General features: G+C 38.7%; 1 protein-coding gene across 1 annotated transcript in view; it reads left to right on the plus strand.

Moving 5' to 3' along the window:
* USP37 (ubiquitin specific peptidase 37) overlaps nt 1–23,768 on the plus strand; it is a 34,835-nt gene that overhangs the window by 1,659 nt on the left and 9,408 nt on the right. The window contains exons 3-19 of the mRNA XM_015635273.2: nt 2,321–2,492; nt 3,537–3,637; nt 4,873–5,054; nt 5,409–5,483; nt 5,994–6,091; nt 7,578–7,662; nt 8,411–8,572; nt 9,035–9,166; nt 10,908–11,031; nt 11,280–11,485; nt 12,572–12,689; nt 13,928–14,007; nt 14,526–14,690; nt 16,155–16,220; nt 17,143–17,293; nt 21,066–21,318; nt 23,241–23,407. Coding sequence (XP_015490759.1) covers nt 2,321–2,492; nt 3,537–3,637; nt 4,873–5,054; nt 5,409–5,483; nt 5,994–6,091; nt 7,578–7,662; nt 8,411–8,572; nt 9,035–9,166; nt 10,908–11,031; nt 11,280–11,485; nt 12,572–12,689; nt 13,928–14,007; nt 14,526–14,690; nt 16,155–16,220; nt 17,143–17,293; nt 21,066–21,318; nt 23,241–23,407 — 2,337 coding nt within the window. The remainder of the gene's footprint in view (nt 1–2,320; nt 2,493–3,536; nt 3,638–4,872; nt 5,055–5,408; nt 5,484–5,993; nt 6,092–7,577; nt 7,663–8,410; nt 8,573–9,034; nt 9,167–10,907; nt 11,032–11,279; nt 11,486–12,571; nt 12,690–13,927; nt 14,008–14,525; nt 14,691–16,154; nt 16,221–17,142; nt 17,294–21,065; nt 21,319–23,240; nt 23,408–23,768) is intronic.

A 23,768-nucleotide genomic window follows, 5' to 3' on the forward strand; every position in this document is an offset into this window, starting at 1 on the left:
ATTCAGCCAAAATTTTTCTCTTTGATCTGAAAACAACTATATAGTTTTCCAAGATTTTGTGCAAAATTCCCCAAATCAAAAGCAGAGTGCTTTTTCTGTAAGAAATACATACCTGTTTTAAAAATATGTAAGTGACAGAAGATCAATTGGAAGAAAAGAAATCCAGTCTTATTTAGCAATTTTACAACAGCCTAAACTGATCTATATGTTGGCTTCTTTTTCATGCCACTCTTGTTTTTCATCAGTAATGTTCACCAGTCTGTTCTCTGAGCCATTTATTTCTGTGTGCAGATGCTATGAAAAAAAGTTTGTTTATTTTTTAAGTTAGGTTTTTGCTGCCTTGGTGTGCTGAAAAGTCTCAGCAAAGAATCTGGCAGCTAGTGTTGCCTTGAAAACAAGGCTGTGAGGAAATTGTTAGCTGTGGATTGTTCTCACCTGTGTAACTGTGGACTTGAAAAGAGTCTTTGCCTTCTCATGTGTGCTGCTGTGGCTGTAGATTTGGTTTAATCCGCTGTTGGACCATGTTGCTCCTGAGGAGAGCAGTCTTGTCTTCCCCTCCCTGGGTGCTTGTTCTCACACACTCCTTTCTGCCTGGATGAGTGATGTGATGTGACAGCAACTCCAAGGGAGGTTCCACAGGGAGGATGAGCCTACAGAACAGCTAACCATGGCCTAAAGGGGCAGGTTTTGTTCCCAGCCTCTCATGTCTGCTGTCTGGCACTTGTCAGATCTTTGTGAGCTCAGTGGAGATTTTTCACAGAAATTTGGGGGAAGGACTGAGTGCAGGATCTAGTGGAGGGGATGATAAATCACCATGCAGCTGGGACTTCAGCAAAGGAAGAGGAGGAGGCTTGTGCTGGAGGGTAGTTCATGTGAGACAGCCCCAGGCTCTTGGCATGCCACTTCAGGTGTGACAAATTCCCGATGATCTTGCTTTAGAAGTAGCATTCCCAGTTTTTTTTTTTTTTTTTGCAAGCTGCTCTGAGAGGACTGTGGGTGATTTCCCTGCCTGTTTTTACTTTTCTGTAATGGAAGGTTTGGATGGATCCAGTGTTACATTTTTTTTCTACAGTGACTGGTGTGTCATCAAATTTCTTCTATCAGATAATGTTTTAGAAATGTTTCAGAGCTTAAAGTAAGTTGTCCCAGATAGTATTAAGAGAAATACTTTGTTTCCCTGCACCTGCCAAAACTTTGTGACACTGACTGGGTCCTAGTAGGTGCATTAAAAGAGTATGGATGTAGTCTTCTGACAGCATTTTGAGTTTAAATGTTTTTTTTTGCACTGAGATAGTGAAGTAATTGTAATCTCTTTGCACTGGGCTCAGTGTTTTAAGAGAGAACGTAAATCTTGGGGCCTATTATTCAATTCTTAGGTCTTTGAAGATATTTTTAGCTTATATTTTTAAAAAATCCCAACAGCTCACAAAAAAACCCTAACCCAAAATACAAGGATTAAGCACAATGTGTTTCAAAAGTGTAATGTTCCCATTAAAACATGTTCCTGATTGAGGTGGTTTTCCAGCCCCTCTTACAAGCTGCTGTTGTATCTAGATTGGTTTTCCAAGAAGCTAGAGATTGTAATGGAAAAAAAAGAAATCCCATTGGTGGACATGGATTGTCTTTTATTATCTCATTTTATTATCTCTTATTATTTTGAGCTACCCTCAATCTGCATGAGTAGTAGAGGCTTTACCCAACAGCCAGTTTTTGTAGACGACTTAGCATGAAGTAACGAGGTTATTATAAAGTAACAGGGGCATCATTGGGAGTGCAAACTCTTATTAAAATTATTTTTGTGCTCAACCATAACTCTGGAAGTTTTAATACCACTTAATTGTCATGATGTTGCATACAGACTAAGCATGTTTCTTACTCAGATTGTTTAAGCCATTTCAAATCTCTCTTCTCTGGGAGCAAATTGTGAAGTGAGACATTTGTGTTTAATACTTGAAATTTTCCCCATCTTAAATTGTATTCCACACTTTATGTGGAAGTTTTCATAAATGTGACTTCATAAAGTTGTTTTTCCTTTACGTTTACAAGTGTCATACTCAGTAGGAAAGCAAGTTTCAGAAAGCCTATCTGGGACTCTAGACTGTTGAGCAATATTGATACCATCCTTACAGTTCTGTCAGGTGCCAAGGTCACAGATTGTGTTAATTCTGTGAGGTTTAATGTTTCCTTGAAGTGGAGCAAGGAGAAGTATTTTGGTGGGAGTCTCTCTTATCTTGTCTATTTGAAATATTTTGTTTAAATTTGTAAGTATTTTGGCCTTTTAAAGTTGGATTTTTGCTTATAGTCACTTTCTTGTTTTCAGTTAAGCCATAATATTAAAACTGTGACCTTACGACCAAATGGCAGAAAACTGTGCTGTCTGATGCTAACACTAAAGGATACCAGCTTTCTGACAATTGATAAGGTACCATTTAAAGATGCACATGAAATGCGGATGTATTTGGATGCAGTCCATCAAGACAGGGTTCATACTGGTAAGTGCAGTTGTTGTAAATCATGTTCTAACATTGTGGAGAGATGTTGTGTTTTCTTTTTCCCATCTTATCATGGTTTAACTATATCAAACAACAGCTAAGGCCCAGGCATCTGCTCACTCATTCTTCCCAGTGGGGTTGGGAAGAAAATGAGAAAAGTGAAAATGAGGAAACTTGTGGGTAGAGAGAGTTGAGTAAGTAAAGCAAGAGCTGTGCACACAACCAAAGCTAATGAGGAATTCATTCACCACTCCCTGTGGGCAGGCAGGTGTTCAGCCATCTCCAAGAAAGTAGGACTCTACCATGTGTAATGGTGACTGGAGAAGACAAACACCATCACTGTGCTACATGGTGTGGGATATCCCTGTGGTCAGTTGAGGTCAGCTGTCCTGTCTGTGTCCCCTCCTAGCTTTTTGTGCATCCCCTGCTTCCTCAGGGGTAATGTGAGCAGGAGAAAAGGCCTTGACTCTGTGAGCAGAGCTCAGCAGTAACTATAACATCTCTGTTATCAGCGCTATTTGCAGCACAAATGCAAAACATAGCCCTATCGTCGTTATTAGGAAGAAAATTAACTCTGCTCCAGCCAAAACCAGCACACATCTTCAGCACATTTTGTCCTTCTTGTTCCTGGCTTTCTTTGCACTTCTGTAAATGCTTCTTTCTGGCTTCAAACCCCACTTTTTGTTTTATACCCTTCTCATGCTGAACAATAATCAGAGATTAACATACAGGATTTGTTTACATTGTGTGTTGGTATTTGGAAGATTGTACGTTAATCGCCCATGCCCAGTCTTTTAGTTTTTTATTTTACTTACTTTATTATGTTCTTTTTAAGGATAGGAAGTTTGCTGCCAAGTGGCTAAATGACCAGTATGAGGGATATCTATAAACATGTGCTTTTGTCTGTGCATTCAGAATATTGTAGTCTGTTGGCAAGAAATCTAGTGTGCCCTTTCCAAAATCAACTCCATCTAAACATTTTGCAAATAAAAATCCTAGTCAGTTAAATGACTGTCAAATCAAATATTGTGTACTTTCTGTCAGCTGGGAAACCCTCACAAGGATCTGGCAGCTTTGGAGGTGTGCTGGGCAACAGGGCCACACAGAAGGAAGCCAACAGGCAATTCTCTTACATAGAGAACCAGGTTTGTAAAATTGTTCAATTTTTTCCTCTCTTATTTTACTCTATTCCTCTCTTTCTCTCATTCTCTTACTGTATGTTGTAATAGCACTTTGCATGTCAATACTTCAGATCCAAAGTGTTTGTAATCTAGGGAGCTTGGAGTAGCTGTGTATGGGGTGGCATGCAATGCTGTATCTTGCTTGTGAGGAGACACCTTCTATAGGAGTAAGAGAGATCAGTGTCTGGCTATGGAAGTCAGATAATGTTCTTCACATAAGAGCTTTTAGGCAGAGAAGAAGTAGAAATAGAAGGAAAGTACACGACTGAGACTTGCTTCTTGCGTAGTTCTGAATCTCCCTTTATTTTATGCCAAAATCCTTACATGTGTGTGACCAGTCAGCATAGGTCTTAATGAGTTTAGGAGACTTCAGCCAAATGTGTACATTGAGAAGCAGCTGATTCAGGTCTGTATCAGAATACAGTTACTGAATTTGTGGCATTCTGCTCACATTCTTGTGTAAATTTCACAGACTTCCCCAGAAGTTGTATTTCTTAAAAATATTTTCGTTCTTTTTCTCCCCAGATTTCATGGTGTAGCTACTGGCTTTAATTTACTTTGTTATCTCTGTGAATATACTTGTATTACTGCCCTGAGGGAGACTGTTTCAGACATTGTTCCAAAACAAATTCTGCATGTTACTTAAAGGCAATCTCACTGTAAAAACTTGAGTTTTACACACTGTGTATACAGTGGTGAGATTAGACATGTTCAGTTTTCAAGTCTAAAATTGACCAACATGCCTTAGTCAACCAATTACTACCTCTTTCCATTGCATCACATATAAGGCTTGTTTGGCCCATTGTGTGGGTTTTAGTACAGCTTTTTAATATTTTTAATTGTAATATCACCCGGGATTGATCTGGGGATAGGTAGGAATCATGCCTTGGATTTTTTAATGTCAAAGCTTGTAAAGGAGATTTTAAAAACTTAAGTTCAACTGATTTAGCATTGGAAAGTGAGAGGGGAAAGTGGTTAGTGCAGTAGAGTTTCATGTTTACTACTGGTATGACTAAATAAAAATTTTATCCATGTCTAATTAGTGTTTAAACTCTCTGAATCTATTACAAGTAGCATCTCTCCACCTCTGGATGCTACACTGTAGCAAATAAAAAGTGGTGGAAATTGCACATTAGCTGACAGTCCTGTTTCTTCACTTCTGGGTTTTCTCCCTGACCCCCTCCACTTGGGCTTTGCAGACTCCTCCCAAAAGAGTGACTGTGGAGAATAAGGAGGAAAATGCATTTCGCAAGGTGCTGGGTACCCCAGCGAGAGGCTCCATTAAGAATTCTGCTGGAGCTGGAACACCAAGCAACAGGGTGAACATTTCAGCATCTCCTGCATCATCAGTCCCTCACAGGACAGGCTTGTTGGAGAATCGGTAGGAGGGTTTTCTTCTTACTATGATACTGTTAAAACCCAGCTCTTTATAGAGCTAAGGGTGGAACTGGTACACTGAAACATAAGGGGATACAAATCATCTTCTAGTTTTGCTGTTACTTTTAACGGGATGTTAATACATGTGCTTTTATTGCCTCTGACTGGTACTGGCACTAGAGCTTCAAGTACAGCTTAAGAGTTGGGCTGACCAAATGCTTCTCTGTATGCTATAAAAGTGGAGATTGCAGAAGATAGGTCCAAAATGCATGGAAAGCATTGAGGAATTCTGTTCAGTTGGATGAAGGTTATTTACTAACCTTACAGAAAGCATGACCACAATTTTTTCTGTCATCAGTGAAAAGAGGAAAAGAACACAACCCTCTGGTTCAGAAATGAGTGAAGATTATCCTAAAGAGAATGATTCATCAACGTAAGTAACAGTTGTTTCTGATTTTAAGTTCCTTGTTCATTTTCCATTCTGAAAAGAATGCTTTCAGCCACATGGACCAGGCTAGTCAGCTTGTGAATGCATTGGGTGCTTGAAATGAGGTATGTGTTCAGAGTTAATAAGGGAAATACAAACTACTCCGGCAGTTTATTTGCATGAACTGGCACATTCAAATTCTGTGTCATTGATTTTTGTCAATTATGTCAGTCAGAACTACATGTGAACTATATGTGCTTTGACCCTCTTTAAAACAAAACTGATAAAGGGGAATTGCCATTTGAAGAAGGTGATTCATGTGTTTGAAGTCAGATTTAATTGTAAGAGGGTTTGTTTAAATGAATTGGTTAAACTTATATGTGAGTAAAGTTCTGCTCTTTGTGGTCAAGTATTAGAGGTGACAGGAGAGAAATGCCTTAAAACAAGTTGTAAATATTGAACAGGAGTATTCCCTATCTTCCATAACTTCACTGCCTTCCACTCTTCTCTCTGAAGGAATAATAAAGCCTTGAGTGATCCAGCATGGAAGTACTTGAATAGCAGCAGAGAGAAACAGTTGAACCTGAAGCAGGCTGAGGAGAATAGGACATCAGGTAAAAAAATGAATGTAAAGCCAAATGATACCTAGCCTTTACCAGTACAATTTTACCCCTTTGGTACTAGTTCAGCAAGTTGCTGCAGAGGTTTTTTTCTCTATGACATCAACTTTGTTGCTTCCTCCAGAGCTGTACATGAGATGCAAATAATCTGCCTTCATTTTCAAAGCCTGTCCTGCTCTAGTCTGGTGGCCTTGACCTTTATTCTGCGGTGCTGATGCCAACCCATGAGCCAGCTTGCTTGAAAATTCCAACAGGCAGCTTCAAACTGTTCCAAGCTGCCCTTTCCCTTGGGATGGGCTTTCTGTAAACTCCTTGTTGCTTGCTTTCTTATTTATTTTTAAAACTTTCCTTTGCTCTTAATGCTTTTGTGAACTGTAGGCTGTTTTTTTGTGATTAAGATGTGTACTGTTTGTTTTTACTTCCTTATCTCTTCCCCAGAACTTACAGGGAGAGCTCTTTGGGGCCAGGACTTTTGTCCTGATTGTACCAAATTTCTGTTGGATGCTGCTGTGGGACAAGGCTTTACAGACAATACAGAAACACTGTCAATATGTAGATAATTTAGTAAGCAGCACTGTTCTTCAGTTTTATGAATAAATACTTAGCTTCTTTCCTCATAAATAGGAAAGCATTCAAAATCCTGTTTTTATGGGGGAATGTTGGTGGATTCTTTTTTTTTTGTGCATCTGATGGCACAAATGTGTTGCTGGAGTAGACAGTAAGGTGAATGTTTACCTCTGAAAGGAAATCTGGTTTTGTCTTCAGTGTCATAATTAGCATGTGTGTATCCCTGCAAATTCTGGTAACAGTATTGCAAACTTCTTTTATATACTTGTATTTCTGAAACATGGCTCAAACAACTTCAAGATGGAAAAGAAACAAACAATTATTCATTATTCAAACTAAATTACACTGTAATTCACTGTAATAGGTGAGGTTTTGACTCTTGAGAGCATTTTTTTAATGTGGCACCATCTGAAGTATCAGTCTCAGGATCTGTCACAATGATATCATAGCAATGAAACAAGTATAAAGTAATATATATACTGTTATATACTGTTAAATTGGGAGTGGGAAGAGAAGCTGTTTTCACTTCTGCATATTTACCTTGAATTTTGAGAGCGCTGCACTGGAAATCAGGAGTTTTCTATACATGTGTCTTATCTATCTGAACAAAAGGTAGATATTTATTAACTTGCACATAGTTAAGATAATGACTTTTTAATATTTCATATTGCACTTTGAGTTTGATGGAGACTGAATTGAATACCTTAAACTCCATCATGCCTTTTCTTACATAGCATTAATATTCACATTAGTACTTCTAAGCATATGTACTAGTAGTCTCCCAACCAATTCTAGAAACCAGTAGTTGAGGATTTTTTAATCTTTTGACTAAATACTTTCAAACAAGTTGTTTCTTGTGAAAATAGCTTTGTAACCTGGAACAAGATGTCCTGCCTTTCTTTCTCTTTTAAAGGTGTTTTACCTCTGCAGTCATCATCTTTTTATGGTAGTCGGTCCTCTTCAAAAGAGTACTCCACTGGCAGTTCCACCCTGGACAGGTAGGGCTGATTCACTAGAATGAACTGTAAATAGCAGTTGTTTCACAGGAATTCAGCTCTTCAGTTTCCTGTGTGTTGATCACATGGTGCTTAGATGCATAACATGCTGGGGTTTGTTGTTTTGGTATTTTTTCCTCTCCTCCAGGAGCACAGTCTGGTTCTTTAGTGTATCTTCCACTGCCCTGCTTACATCTACAAACTCTAGTTACTGCTTGCTATAGAAAGACTTGATAAAATCACTCAAGTCTGTTACAGTTACTGTGAATGACTCTAGGTGGTTCAAATTCCATAGAAACTCTGCAGTTTAAGACTGAACCCTTGCTTCATTTTTCCCAAGTACATAAATGGCACACAATTCTTTATTTTAATAACAGTATTTTAGCAAATACTAAATCCTTATGAGTTTGGGATTCTTCTTTGTCAGGTGCCGTGCAGTCAGACTCGTGGTCTCCTCCCTAGATAGATGAGATACAAGATCAAGGGAGAAAAGAAGCATTGTCCATGTTTAAATGTTACGAATTGAGGTCCATAGTGATTAGGTTACAAGAACAAGAGACTGAAAATGAAGACTGGCCTAGATGTGAATTCTAAGCATATCTTGGGTGCTTTTCACTGTGATACATTCCAGTTATATTGTGTGGGTTTACCAGTCCTTGACTTCTGTAGTGCTGCAATTCCAGTGTCATGGACTATACCTATAAGACAGAACATTACAAATCTTAGCCTTCTTGTACTTTTATATTTCTAGGTCTAGTGTATCCAGCCAGACCTCCTCAGCCAAAAGAAGCCTGGGATTCCTTTCTCAGCCTGCCCCTCTTTCTGTTAAAAAAATGAGATCTAATCAAGATTACACAGGATGGAACAAACCCCGAGTGCCCCTTTCCACCCATCCTCAACAACAGCTGCAAGGGTAAATTTAATTTTCTTTATCTAGCATGCCTACTTTGATCATCAGAACATGCACATTCTTGTTATAATTATTTAATTTAAAAAAATAATCCTGAAATTCATGAACACTGAGGTAGGGAACACTTTTTTTAGTTCGGATGATATGTATTCCTGAATTTGCTTCCTGGGAGTTTCAGAGACATTTCAGGTAATTCATGTTTCTTTAATGAGGATTAATTTCTCTGTCTTTATGTGTGTGTGTGTGTATATATATGTGTGCATTTTTTAAAAGTTTGATTGTAGAAATGCATGGGTGCCTTCCTGATAAATGCCTCCTCCCATGAGTTTTCAGTTTAGGCTGAAAGGGAAACAGCTCCAGTAAGAAACTCTGTGGGGAGTTGTTTGGGTGAATATCCTGTGTGTTAGTAGAGCTGTGTTTAGAGACACAAAATATTCAAATTTTTTTAATTGTGTTTTTTTTCAGGTTTTCAAACTTGGGAAACACCTGCTATATGAATGCCATTCTACAGTCTTTGTTTTCAATTCAGTCTTTTGCTAATGATTTACTCAAACAGGGTATCCCATGGAAAAAAATTCCACTCAATGCACTTATCAGGTAAAATTCACTTTCTGTGTAATTCACTCCTTCATTGTTGAGAAACTGGTTTGGTAATACTGAAGCATCTTTGTAGAGGGTCATTTGCCTGTATAGATAAAAAAAATCCTAGAGCTCTCTGTATTTTGGAGCTGTATTTTGAAATAAGAAATTGGTTCTTAAAACTTATAATACTGAGTTACAGGCATTCTTTTACTGTATTTCTAGGGCAGAGTGAAATGCTTCAGAAAAAAAATGTAAGAAATTGCAAAATAAGTTAGATACAGAAAAATTTCTTTTAAAAACTTTGCCAGGTAGAGTTTAAGCTGATCGCTAACTTCACCTGATATGTGGGGGCTTATGCCTTTTGTTTAGTAGCTGTGGAAAGTGTTCAAGTTTTGCATCTTTTGTATCTTTCTCTAAATTCAGCCATTTGGGATTTTTATTTTTCTTTCTCTCATGCACCTTGTTTCTTTTCTGTCACTAAATAAGATGCAGGATCAGAACCATTTGTGTTTCTGTTTCATCATTTTTTATATCTTTTGTGATGATTTTCCATTTTTGGTGTGTCATCTTGAACTCTTTCTACACTACTTGGGATCAGAGGTTGTTCCATGTGCTTCTTGAAATGTCCTTTCTCTAATTTTTATAGAAAGACCTCTGAAGGTTGTGCTCCATATACCTAATGGGCAGTGTGTGATCCTGTACAAGTCAGAGTTGATACTCAAAGCATCTACTTTGTCTTCTCTTGGTTTGGCTATATCATCTAACCTGGTGATTGTTTTTCTGGTTGATCAGTGGTTGCTTATCAACTGTGCTGTGGTTTCCTAACATGCTTCACTGAGCAGCTGTAGAGGGCTAGGACAGCATTCACTGTTCTTGGAGATCAGCAGAGTAGCAGAAACTTGTCAAGCTGCAGTAAACTGATCAGATTCTTGGGGTAACTGAGTATTAGTTGCTGGGTTTGGGATGCAAGGGGATTATTCAGGTTTTCCCTGTCTTTGGGTTGGGGGTTTTTTGTGTCATGGAATGTGACATCTTCCTTTCACCTTCCTATGTATGAAGCATGACTGAAACTTGTGCTGGGAATATATTTGGTGTGTATGTCCTGTGAAATTGTAAAGCAGTTGTAAAAGATAACTAGATTGCAGTACCTGAGAGGCACAGGTAAAGTTAATTTCAAAAGTTTTGTAGCACAGCTAACAGAAGCACAAGCTTGAACCAAGGAACTCCTTATGGCTCTTTTTGCTACAGCTTTTTTCTCTGTTATAATGTTTTTGCTGCTGAAAGAAGTAAGGCTTGAAAATGAGTGAAAGTTTAAAAATAAAGCATAAATAGAAACCATTCTGACCATTCAAGTTGAAATGAGTGATTTTGTATTGCTTATTTTGGTACTGTGTGATATCATACCTCCTTTCAGTACAAGTGTTTTCAAAAAGCATAATGGGGTTTTTTTTCTCACTGTAAAAGAGCAGAAATAATTTTTTAGAGCTTTATAAGGCTTTTCTCTTTACCTTAAAAGATTATGGATTGTTTTTTTTTTCATTTGAGTGCTGTTTGATGATGGCCTCAAATGAGATCTCAAAATACTTGAAGTGGAAAAGGTTAATTATATGTGGGATATTTTCATACAGAGCCCCTGAACCACTTATCACAGGAGAGAGGCTTTTAGGAACTCTTAAAGTAAGGTATCATGAGTTCTATTATGTTTCTCTAAAGTCCTGGAAAATCAACCAGCATTTCATTGCCTTGACTTCTGCAGACGTTTTGCCCATCTGCTTGCTAAAAAGGATGTCTGCAGCCCTGAGGTTAAGAAAGAGCTTCTCAAGAAGGTGAAAAGTGCCATTTCAGCTACTGCAGAGAGATTTTCAGGGTACATGCAGAATGTAAGTATCATTGTCTGGAAACAGTTATGTGTAATTTGTTTAGTGTTTGGACTGCACTGAACATCTGTCAAGTTTCAGCTGTGTTTGAGAGTGACTTCTTGTTGAATGGCAGTGATTGTTAGAGCAGAACTGCCTCAGTATTACCGAATGCAGTGAGCTAAACATAATTTCCCCAGTCTGTGTGTGTTTGAGAAAAATACTGAATGAAGTTGTACAAAGCCATTTCATTGCATTTGCCCTGTTTCTAGGATGCACATGAGTTCTTGAGCCAGTGTCTGGATCAGCTGAAGGAAGACATGGAAAAGTTAAACAAAACTTGGAAGAGTGAACCAGTCCCTAATGAGGATAATTCACCAGGACGTGCTTCTGATGACCTCTCAGCCACCAAAGTTTATACATGTCCTGTTATCAGTAACTTAGAGTTTGAAGTTCAGCATTCTATCATTTGCAAAATGTAAGTGTGCTTGACAGCTTTTTCTTTACAATTACCTTAAAAGACTAGGAAGCGTTCTCATCTCATGTGACTTCATCTGCAGGTTGTAACCAGCACTAAGATCTGTGTTTTATCCAAAGCTAGATATTTTGAAAAATACTCTCTCGTCTAGAAATGTTGTAAACCTCACAGCACATGGTCTGCTGCTGCAGACCTTCTTTAAACAGTTTCATACCACCTAGTTCTTCATTGCATGCCTAATGGAAAGCCTTTGTGCTTTGCTCTTTGTGTACCAATTGTATGGGAATAGAAAGAAAAGAGGGTTTCAGCCAAGTAATTTTTCTTCTTAAAAAAAAAAGGAAAGAGAGGAAGCTATGTTTTTAATTTGATCTTTCTAAGGGCTTCCAGGGAATGGCATTTTCTTCTGTCTCTCTCGGAGAAAAAGATTGTTTGGGCATTCATTTTGTATGGGCTGTGCAACAGATTTCCATATGGGAATGTTTCATTCCACAGAATTTGCATGAACACTGATATTTGGGAATAATTGTTTGTGTATGTTTAATTAGTTCTGCAGAGCAATTAAAAGTAAAGTGCATCCAGGTAATAATTATGGAAGAAAAATGATTGTAGTAGGGGTATTTTTTCCTAAGAAAAATGAAATGTAAGAAAAATTAAGGGGTTTTGTTGGTTTTGGTTTTTTAGATGGACTCCACTCTTTTGTTTCTAAGAACAGTTTGAAAATATTTCTAGCACTTCCCTTCTGCTAGACCGGGCTGGGCTTCTTTTCTCTAAGAATACTGAATGAAGACATGTTCAGCTATAGCAGTCACTTTGATTTCCTGTATACCTGATGATTTGCCTCTCCAAACCAATCTGTGCATTTTTGTTCTTACCTTTACACAAATGTTTCAACTTCTAAAGCATCAAAAAGAAGTTGCAAGATCCAACTTTGTCCTGAGCATCAAACAGTTCCATTTTGATGAGTAAAAATAGGATGATCAAGAAGTATGTGCTTACTGGGAAGTCACTCTACCCTAAAACATGCAAGTGTTCATTAATTTAAAGTTTATTTTTCATCAGACTTGTACAAGCATGTTTCTTTTCTAGGTGTGGTGAAACAGTCACTAAACGAGAACAGTTTAATGACCTCTCCATTGACCTTCCTCGAAGGAAAAAATTCCTTCCTTCCCGATCAATCCAGGATTCTCTCGACCTCTTTTTTCGGGTATGTCCTTTGAGGGGATTTTGCTATGCATTGTGGTGTGTGTGTAGGTTATGTACCATATGGAAATTCTGACTGTACAGCTGATCATTAGTTTCTGTGACAGCAGTTTGCAGGCTTGTGAGATAACATAGCACTTTTTGCAGGTTTGTCCCTTAATAGCATATGGAAGTTTGTATTGTAAAATGCTGTGCAGAAATTAACTGATGTAAAATAAGTAAACTTCCGAATTTTGGGATGAAAGAGTTGAAGTGTAAGCAAGTACAGAGGAGAGAAGGGAGGCTGTCAGATTGGGATAATCACTCTGGAATTGCTACCTCTCCTGGGCTAAGATGCTTCAACAGGTTGTGTGAAGACCTTAGTCAGCATGGAGGAAAAAGGTCATGCGGGTATAATAATTTTTAAAAATAGCTGTAATATCTGGATGCTTACTTTGTAAGTAGAGCTTCAAGGTGAAGCTTCTGAAAACTAAAAATGAGCCATACATCTGTGAATTGATGTTGTATTTTGTCATATCTTGGAATAAACCTTTTCCTTCCTCTCTGCATAGATAGTACTTTAAACAGAGAGAATAACTGACATGCTTTTTCTTCTAAAAACTGGTGGAGGTCTTACAATTTAAAAAATTCCTAAAATTGTAATGTTGTAATTTGGCTTCACTTAAGGCTGTAGGAATGTTTGATGGGCAAGTTATGTAATGTCAGGAATGGGATGCTTTCCCTTTTGATGTCTGTTCAGAACTCTACTCTCATGTACCATAACCTTGCTAAGTCTAGGTGAGGATAGCTTTTGAGGAAGAAAGCAAAGGTTTTGAACAAGAGGGAGGAAATTTCATGGCACCATCCTCCACCATAAAAAAACCCCAAACAAATCCTGTATATCTAAAAAATAGATACAAACAACAAATCCTGTATATACAAATCTGTATGGGACAGAAAACTTAACCTCACAAGATTGTCCCCACCCTTTGGAAGCTAATTTGTGTCATAATGGTGGCTAATTCTCTGGTCTCCAGTAGACTTATAGGAAGAATTCCACCTGTATTAGTGGGTATGATGTCAAATGTTAAGGTCTGTTTGTTGTCCTCTTATTAAATGCCCTCTTACTAGGTCAAGTTGAAGGTGATTATAATTTTAAGTGGTTACTGCTGTTTTGAAGAGTTTGTGACAGATGTGACATATTTTTGGTTGAGATCTATTTGATTTCTCTTTTGTTCCACATTTCTCTGCTCCCTTAAACAGGCAGAGGAGATTGAGTATTCCTGTGAGAAGTGCAATGGAAAGTCTGCTGTTGTCACACACAAGTTCAACAGGCTTCCCAGGTAAATGGTGACATCTGTTCCTCTCTTTCCTGGAAGTATATGTTACAAAAGTGCAAGCAAAAATCCCTTGAAGAGTAAAGCTGAGAAAATGAGCAGGGAAGTGTGGACAATGTGTGAGAGAGGTGCACCTGCAGTGAGTCTTCATGCTGTTCCTGTTTCACTATACACAAAGCCCTTGGAAACACTCAGCAGTACTTGTTTCTTCTTCCCTATCACTACACAAGGAGAACTGAGTTTTCCCCTTCCCCTTTTCTTGGGCTGTTTGGGATGCGAACAAAGCAGATACAGTAAATATATTCTGGAATTTTAATATTGCACAAGTTGAGTGATGAACAGGGACATAATTACCTGTGTCTTGCAGATAAGAGGTGGTCAGCATTTGCCTTCCACCCCAAAGTAATAATCTGGTTTGGTCAGGTGAATGCCTTTGGAAATAAAGACTTAACTTGAATTTTGAATAGGTTTTCTTTGACTTCTGTCTTGAGATTAAACATTTGTCCTTCCCTCATCTCTCTCAGAGTCCTGATTCTTCATCTGAAACGATACAGCTTCAATGTAGCATTGTCTCTCAATCATAAAGTGGGGCAGCAGGTGGTTATTCCAAGATACCTAACCCTGCTTTCCCACTGTACGGAAAGCACCAGGCTGCCACTGACGCTGGGATGGAGCGTCCATTCTGCCATGTAAGTGTACAGCTTTGGTCCCTGCTGAGTTAATCATGTATGCCACAAGGTAGGCACTTGTCAGATCTCCTCCAGAGGATGTCTAGGCAAGGAAACGTTACAATTATGCGGCTTCAGATGTGTGCTGCTAGTTTGTAATGCTGCTGTCATAAGAATATGTTTGGAAAGGAAGCATGATAGAAACAGTAGGAAGAGATGGTTGGGTGTTATCTAGGGAATATTTGGTAAGATAATACTCTTCACTGTCCTTGAAAATCACTTTATATTCTTTTTAAGAGCACTTCTGTTAGTAATTTTTAAAATGTAGGCCTCTCAGTCCAAAGTAATCTAGATTACCTTTCCCTTCAGAGCACTCTAACTCTTAACTTAGAAGACAAAATATTCTACCTTTTTCTGCTAATTTCCACTTGCACCTCCTGTGCTGTCATTCATTTTTCATTGTCTTTCCTGTGCCACTGTAATATCTGAGCACTTTACATGCTGAAAATACTCTGTTCTTTTCCCTATGACTGTTATTTTTGTACAGCTGCCTGACCTGAGACACAGAGACTAAATGTGCCAGCTGTCACACAGGAAGCATGTGACAGAATAAGGAACAAGAAGCCCTTAGGTGTCTTGCAGCCTCTGCTGAGTAGCCAGGGTATCCATAGTGAGCTAGGACACATCTGGTGCAGATGTTCAGCAGTGTGGCAGGTGTTGTGCCAAATGTTTAGTGGTGTTTTGGGATGTAAGTGGGTGTTTCCCATGAATTCGTTTTAACAGTAGAAATCTCAAACACGACAAACAGTTTATGCTAGCCAGAGCAGCAATACTTGAAAATAGGTTGCAAATAGCTTTACAATGTCTGTGGAGTTTTTTTCAGTCATGGAAAGCATTGTGATTGACCAGGAAGTGGAAGGGGAGCTAGGCTGGAGAGAAGCAGCCCTGGTTTAGGGACAAGATTAGAAAAGATTTCTGCAGTGGGTGCCATCTCTTTGATAGATGTGTAGTGATAGTGATGGACTTTGAGGAGCCCTTGAAAGGATTAAATGGAGCAGGAAGTTGGTTCAGAGGAATCTAGGTAAGGCAGAAGAAATTAAGATGTGGGATATGACAGAAAACAGGCTCATCCAGACAACAGCAGGAGACTGTGGTTTGGGAGCAGGAACTCAAGTGTTGGTGGGAATAAAATATAAAGGAAAGAGTTGTCTTGACATGGGAGCCAAGAGCCTTTAATTTATGAGCTGGTCCCTAAGGGTGCATCGCCAAGAAGTGAATCAAGTTTAAAGGATTATGCATGGTTTTGAACAACTGTTGTTTATTTATAGTGTGATGAAGTTATTACTGTAAATCTAAGCAATTAGCAAGTACATAAAGGTATTCTGCTTGTTCTTTTGGTCATGGATTTGCATGCATAGCAGACAAGTAAACACTGATTTTTTAAAGACTGTAGCTACTGCAATAAATATTTTACTCTTTTAATAGTTCCCGTCCATTGAAAGCCTCCCAAATGGTGAATTCCTGTACTGTAAGCACTTCCACACCTTGTAGGTGAGTTATAGCTCTGAAATGTCCATGTTCAGTGGCTTGGGGTTATGTGGCATAGTTTCTAAGGTATTTTTTGGTTTTCTAGTTCTTTTCTCATTTTTGTGTTGTAAATTATTTCAGCTACTGTCTTTTTTCATATCTGAGTTTTATTGGTGTTACATGGTAGCTGAAATTAACATCAGTGGTGCAATTTACCTCGTTTAAGAAGCAAAATGTTTTCTACTTCTGCAATCTAGCTCTTTGTTCTGACTATGGAGCCAAAATGGATTTTTTGGGAACCAGGTGATTGATTCCTTAAGTTTATTTGCAAGGATGAGACAGACAGTTTTTTATTTGGTGAAAAACGTGATATCACATTGGGATGGTTTTGCATGGAGGGATGCTTAAAGACCAGATTTACTAAATAAAACAGAAATTGTGACTTCCCCAGACTCTGTCTTCTGTTCTGAAAAAGCAAGAATTTATCTTAATGGAAGAGCAAACAGGAAACATGAAAAACTGGTGCATTTTTGTACTTTTTACATGGGGGTAATGTTGTTAGAAATCCTATATCCAACTTAAAAAAAGTCAAATGATTTATGCCAAATTCTATGTGTTAATGTGGCCTTGTCTCAAATGAGTTCAGGCTGGGGTTGCAAGGTAATAAAGTGCAGAATCCTTGGTCTTAAAAGCAAGAGCCACACACTTCGTTACTTTAATGTTGTAAGCCATTATTGCAGGCTTCAAGTAAGTATGTCAGTTAACCCAGTAAAATAAAGCTTTTCTGAGAACTTTGACTGCCATATTAATAAATTGTCATTTTCAGTTGCTGCAGTTTGTTCCCCAGTTGAACAGTGTGAAAGCACTGCTTCAACAGTTACTTTGAGATGTGTTTGTACAATGCCACAATGCTGTCAAGTTATAAAGGCATGTTTTTAATTCACAGAAAATACACTTTCAAGTCAAAGAGCTCTGCAGCACTCTATGTAGATTCTGACAGCGATGATGAGCCATTGAAACGCTCTGTTGCCCATAGCCAAAGGTTGTGCAACATACAGAGCAGAGATCAACAGCAACTGCAAGAAGAGCCAGAAAAGGTAAGGGAAAAACCCACAAACTTTCATATACTAGATCCTGTATGTGCTCATGTCTGCTGTGTGCTTTTTTTAGCATAAACTGAGTGAAATTTATGTCAGATGAGGTTTTTTCCTCCTAATTAGCACTGCAATGCCAGAAGGGAGTGCTTTGCTAATTGACCTCTCTCAGTTGTCTTGGGTTCCCACTGGGAACAGAAGTAATTGCATTGCAATTGAACTTGAGTTTTCAGGTTATGTATACCAGCTGCTTAGCAGTTTGGTCAGTCCTTTGGGTAACTTCCACTAATAATGTTCCTGGGCTGAAGTATAATGTGCTGTCAATAATAAAAGTATGCAGTAAAGCCCTTGATTAAATTAGGTTCAGTACAAGTTGGGCTAAGCAAAATACTCAGTTGAGAAAATTTCATGTGCATCCAATCTGTGTCCTCTTTGAAGTGTGGCTTTTAAAATGCTTTAGAATCTGAAGCTAACAGTCTTTGGAGGTGGACACACGGATATGTGAAGAGACCAAGTTCATTGGTGTAATGGCACAGTTGATTTCAAATTGCCTTTGAGCTTTTCCTTGTGACTAGTGTTAATGCTGCCAAGATATTTTTTTTGCCTCTGTCAGGGCAGTGTATTAGCAGGTGGATGAGTTGTGTGGGAAGAAATGATGACCCAGAAGGGAATAGAAGCAGCTTAGAGGATTATCTCACAGTACCACTTTCTTCTGTTAGGAGTGCTGCAGGCCTAGTGCTTAGGACGCTTCTTGCATCTCTACTTCTATAATGCTTTTGCTTCACTAAAGTTTTTGACAGTGCTCATAGGGTTATTTTAATCAAGCAGGGAATTGTGGCCTTGATATGGTATTAAGGGACAGGTACAAATCTGGTTGAATAGCAGTAGGTAACAAGAGGAAGATAAATACATTTTCTGATGTGTTGTGAAAATCAAACCAAGGGAGGATCCTGACCCAGTATTTACTAAGTGACAGATACTGAGTATTAAATTTTTAAAAGATCCAGAGCTGGGAAGAGCTGCCAGTTTGATGAAGCTCAGATCTACAGATAAGAATGATCTTGGAAAATCTGAGAAATTGCATAAAAATAGGAGAGGTTATTCAGTAGGAACAGGCTGAAGGTGCTAATCTTATCAGGATTAATCTACTATAAACATGGATGGGAACAACTGGGGGAAGCAGTGGGCCTTCAGAAAGGGCATGAAAGGTGATGGTCAATCACAAGGTCAAGCAGGTTGAAAGTAGAAGTATCTAGACAGAACCATAGCCTATATACACACTGTGTGAAGTAACCCTCCTTTTTTCCTCAGAATTGAGCTTTAGCTGGAGTTCTGTATCCATCTTTGGGCTCTGGACTGAAAAGGGTTGTAGATTAACTGGAGAGGGGCCAGAGGAGAGGAACATGAATGGTCAGAGGTCTAGCAAGGAAGATTTTGAGAGAAAGAGCAGGCAAGTAGTCTTCAGTTTGACCTTTAGTTCAAACAAAAATGTAAGCCAGACTTGTGTCTTCAAGGAAGGGGAAGAAGTTAATAGAAACACTTGAGCTGTTTTCTGTGCCTGTGGTGGCTAGAACAAGAAGTAATAGACTAAATTACAGACAGTGATTTTTAGATTAAATATTAGGGAACACTTCCTGATATGGTCAGGATATGTAGGGATGGAATGGATTACTGTGGGAAAACACAGAAAACCTTTTGCTGAAGGTCTCGCAACTGCTGTCCTGCATGCCACACCTAATGCCTGGCTGCAGCTGGGGGAAGGAAACAAGCTTCTCTTTGAAATCCCTCTCACATACAGAAAAGGTATTTCAAACTGTCCTAACTGATTCTTCCTGGAGTTTTGTTTGTGAGGAAGAGCAGGTAGTTTCTACTGCATAAGCCCTATAAGTGCAGAAATTGTGGGAATAAAGCATACTAATTTGAATAACAGGTTAATTACAGGCTTTACAGCTTGTTGTGGGAAAAAGACACTGGTGGTGATGATTCCACGTAAATGATTTTATTCTGTGGCCATGCATATTGGCCACTTCTCAACCACAGGCCTGCCCAGCCGTCTGTTACCATTAACAAGGTTCTCTGACCTCAGTGTTGTCCTGGGAGACCTGGCCCTGGTTTTTGGAAGTAGCAACACTGTTGCTGCACCATTTCTCTTGGTGTGATTCTCAAAACAGCTGTGGTTGGGGTTGCATTAAGGGCTTGGGTGGTCACTTTGTCTGGCCAGTACATCCTTTGCCAGGCACTCCTTCCAAAATGTCCTTGCCATGGGGGAGAGCAGCTGGAATAGCATCTGTACATGGCACTGGGTGGTAGGGGCAAATAGCAGTTATCCAGCTAAACAGGGCAGAACTGCAATTCCTGTGATCTCTGCTTCTGCAGATGAAGTAGTATTTGAAGGACTTCTTAAAAATGCTTACTTAAAGCAGCCTGTCTTAGAGCCTAAGCTATTTAAAATCTATGCAAATAATGTCTAGTAGAAAAGTGGTATTCAAATAATGCACAGATGCTGCCAAGTCTTTAAAGTCCAGCCACTGAATTAGTGCTAGTTGTTGGCAGAGAGCCTGGAACTAGGGTTTGCTGAAGAGCTAAACCAGTTTTGATGTTGGTAGCCTACAGGTGCAGAGAGAGAAATCAGAAAGCTTAAAAAGCAGGTACTCTTCTTTACTTACTCAGTGCATAAATAGCTGTGAGGAGAGAGGTTTAAATTTGTCACTTCCAATTCTTGGAGGGCAGCATGTCTAGAACAAGCAGTTCAGTTGGCTAATTCATTTGCTAATCTTGTTTGATAAGGCAGTTTTAATACAAAATGCATGCTGTGTTTGAGTAAAAAGCAGCAGTAAAAATGTAATGTTGTTCATTTTAACGAAGTTCTGGGATCCATCCTAATGCAGTTTGGAATAAGACCGGGAAAAGTGCATTTTTATAGAAACTATCTTACCCCATTTTTAACATAATGTAGGAAAAGAAATTCTAAGCATATGATAAATAGTGTAATTGTGTAAACATGAATACATGGAGGTTAACCTCCTGATTAACTGTTGATATCAAAATGACTGAAATTACTGTATTATTTGCAAATCACAGTGGTGTAGGAGTTGATGAGCATCAGTTTTAGGAAAATTAACTATAAAAAGAAAAATTGAGATTAAGACAAAGGTTTTTTTTCTTTTCTCCAGTTGAAATTCTCTTCTCCTTGGGAAAGAATAATTTCCCCTTTCCCTGTTTAACTGTTTTCTTACTTGGTTTGCAAGTCTTGCCCTCCTCCCTCTACTCACATCAAGACTTCATATGGCAAATCTGCACCATGAAACCTAATTTTAATTGCTCTTCATTACCAGCTCAATTTCAGTTTCTATTCTTCCATCCCTATCTTTGACTTCAGTTATTCTCACGTTGGTGCTTCATCCTTTGTTAACAAACTTGCATTTTCCCTGTTTGTATCTCAGTGTTGACTTGCCAGGGGCTCGAGAATTCATCAGAACCTAAAGGGGAAACATGTTTTGAGGGAAAGGAAAGGAGAAGGGAAGAGTTATCTTGTGTATGTTAATCCACAAGGCCTGTAAAAACTAGTTGTAGTGTGTATTTAAATACTTTTCCATGGAGTAAGTGTAGCTACAAAGGCTGTCTCTCCATTGGGTCTCATGTAACTATGTTGCATGTTGACAGTGCCAAGCTCCCACTCCCTGGGGTTAATAAAAATAAATCTCCACGGAAATGTAAAACTGATGTTATATACCTGTTTATTCAAACACTTAATCATAACTCCATTTATCTCTAGGGTTCAAAAAGAAGTAAAATGGAGGGTGATAAACCTGAGCTGGGTAATGCTGGTTTTGATGGGATGAGTGAAGATGAGCTGCTAGCAGCTGTTTTAGAGATTAGCAAAAGGGAAGCTTCTCTGTCTCTGAGCCATGATGAAGATAAGCCCACAAGCAGCCCAGACACTGGTTTTGGAGATGATGAAATTCAGGAATTGCCAGAAAACCTGGAATCTATGGAGATGGAAAAACCCAAAACAGTATTAGACTCAGGTAAGGCAAAGTAACCATCTTAACTGGACTCTAGTGGGGTAAAGCAGGTGACTGATAACATCAGGCTGGTAATGGCTGGTGGTAGGAACTGGATGCAAGTGCACTGCTGAAACTGCCTGACTTGCTCATTGTTTCAGGAATTTAAGCTTCATAATTTTCCTGTGTATAAAGCATTTAATTCATCAAACTGTGAAAATGTATTTTCTTGTATGTCTGTCATCTCCACAATTCAAAGTTAATTTCCATTTTTTTCCCTCTCTTGATTAACACACGCTTCCACAGGTTCCTGTGCCAGACAATTCAATTTCCTAATATTTGGCCATTTGTAGAACTGACTCTTCCATAAACAGAAAGTATTTTCATTTCTGTAGCTGTTGTAGTTTGGGCAGCACAGTAGCAATGTTCACATGGCATAAGACTAGAATGCTTTCAATAAATGCAGATATTTTCTAACTAGTTACTGATGAATTTAAATATATCTCTGTGGTTTTTTCTAAAGCTTTTTATGTGAGAGTAGACTTGTAAGCTTAAGAGACTCAAGTGAATTATGGCCTCTGACAGACATGGTTAAGTACAAGGAGGAGCCTGTGTGATCTCAGTGTGGGGAAGTTGAGTCTTTCTTTAGCCAGCTGAAGGAAATACAAGTGGTTTATCATTTATTGTGTGCTACGTACGTGCTTTCAGTCAGGTTTTTAATTGCACAAGCATGGAAAAAGATAGCAATATGCTCCTGTCCTCTAAGAGCCAGGAGGTTAATTAATAACAGAATACCCCACTGTTACCAAAAATGACACATGTTTCAGTGGACAGCTGTTGACAGCCCTGATGGTGGAAGGCAGTGTATAAAAGTAACACTATGTGTATGATCAGCCCTCTTTGTGCCCTCCTTTTTATACAGTAATGTTGCTTATGAAAGAGTTGTGATAGAATGTGGCCACATTTCTGTCTAGGTTTTCTTTGGAAAGTACAATGTAATTATTTGAAGGCTCTTTTGTGACTCTTAAGCAAAAAGTATGTGTTCAATATAAGTTCTTTATTTCTTCTTATATTGGAAGTTTTCAAAGGTCATGTAACAAATTCTGGGGGTTTTTTTAATCTTAAAAGTATTAGGCTGATGGATTATGGTTCTGGTGCTGTTGGTCTTTTGTTTAAGGTTTAACAGATAGCGAGACTGCTGTGTGTTACCCTTGTTAATAACTAATCAGATACTGAAGTTTCACATGGTGCTGCCTGATAGCTGTTGGAGCAGGTCCTGACACTTTCTTAGTTGGAAGCAAGAATCAAAATGTCCTGCAGTTGCACATGTATGCAGCAATTGAGTGAATGTTCATTTCAGATGTTTCATAATGCACTTTTGCCATAGTGTTTACTGCAAAGGTGAACTAAAAAGTTATAATCTTCATGCTTCTTTAAAGTTGTACATAGTGTTCACAAGATTGAGGCTCTTAGCTGAAGCAAAAGATAGCACATTTAAACAGTGCTTGAGATTTGTGCTTTTTTCATCTTGCATTTGGTTTGACTTTTATTGTGGCTTCATCTATAGTACTCTGAGGTATAATGCAATGCAAATTTTTATAATCCATGGTTTCTTATGGAAAAATTCAGATGTCAGCTTCGTGGCTACAGAAACCTAGTGGTGTGTGGCTTCTGTAGTTAAACTTGCTGTTTCTGAGTGCACATAAAAGGCTAAGAAGAGAACAGGTTCAGGGATTAATCAAATGGTTCACTGTGCAGCAGTTAAAATGAGTGTAAGACTGTGCTTAGGAGCTTTTTCCATTTAACTTGTGCGGGTGTTTTATGGTGGGGCGAGCTCCCTGTCAATAGATGTCACTATGCTGCAAGGATTGTGGTGATTTAAAGATGGCTTGGCTGGTAACAAACAAGACCCAGTAAAGTATAAACTGTACTTTGTAATTCTTCAGGTCCTGCCAATTTCACTGAGATAACTAAAGATTTTGATGAGAATAAGGAAAACAAAACTCCAGAAGGCTCCCAAGGGGAGGTTGACTGGCTGCAGCAGTATGACATGGAGAGAGAGAGGGAAGAACAAGAACTTCAGCAGGCACTGGCTCAAAGCCTTCAAGAGCAAGTAAGAAATAGTTTGCTTCCTTAAGTTGTCTTTCCCAACACTGGAAACCTGAAAGCTAAAGGAAAAGCTTGCATTCAGGCAGTAACTGCAAAGGAATTATTCTGCTTTTTTTGAGATAACCAGATGGAAAAAGGGGTTGGGTATCTTCTAACTCCAGTGTCATTAGAGTGATGATACTGGATACATCTGGGCAGATTTTGTATGTGCTTTGAAAACTGCATCGCATCACAGACCCACAGATTTCTCAGAGCTCTCCATGCACTTTTGTGCCCTGGTTTGTCATATTTTATTAAAAACTATGATAACCTCAACTAAACTATTCCTCTCCAACATCAAGATCCCAGTCCACCTTTAGCTTCTC

The sequence above is a fragment of the Parus major genome, chromosome 7 (genome assembly GCF_001522545.3).
Source record: "Parus major isolate Abel chromosome 7, Parus_major1.1, whole genome shotgun sequence".
Taxonomy (NCBI): Eukaryota; Metazoa; Chordata; class Aves; order Passeriformes; family Paridae; genus Parus; species Parus major.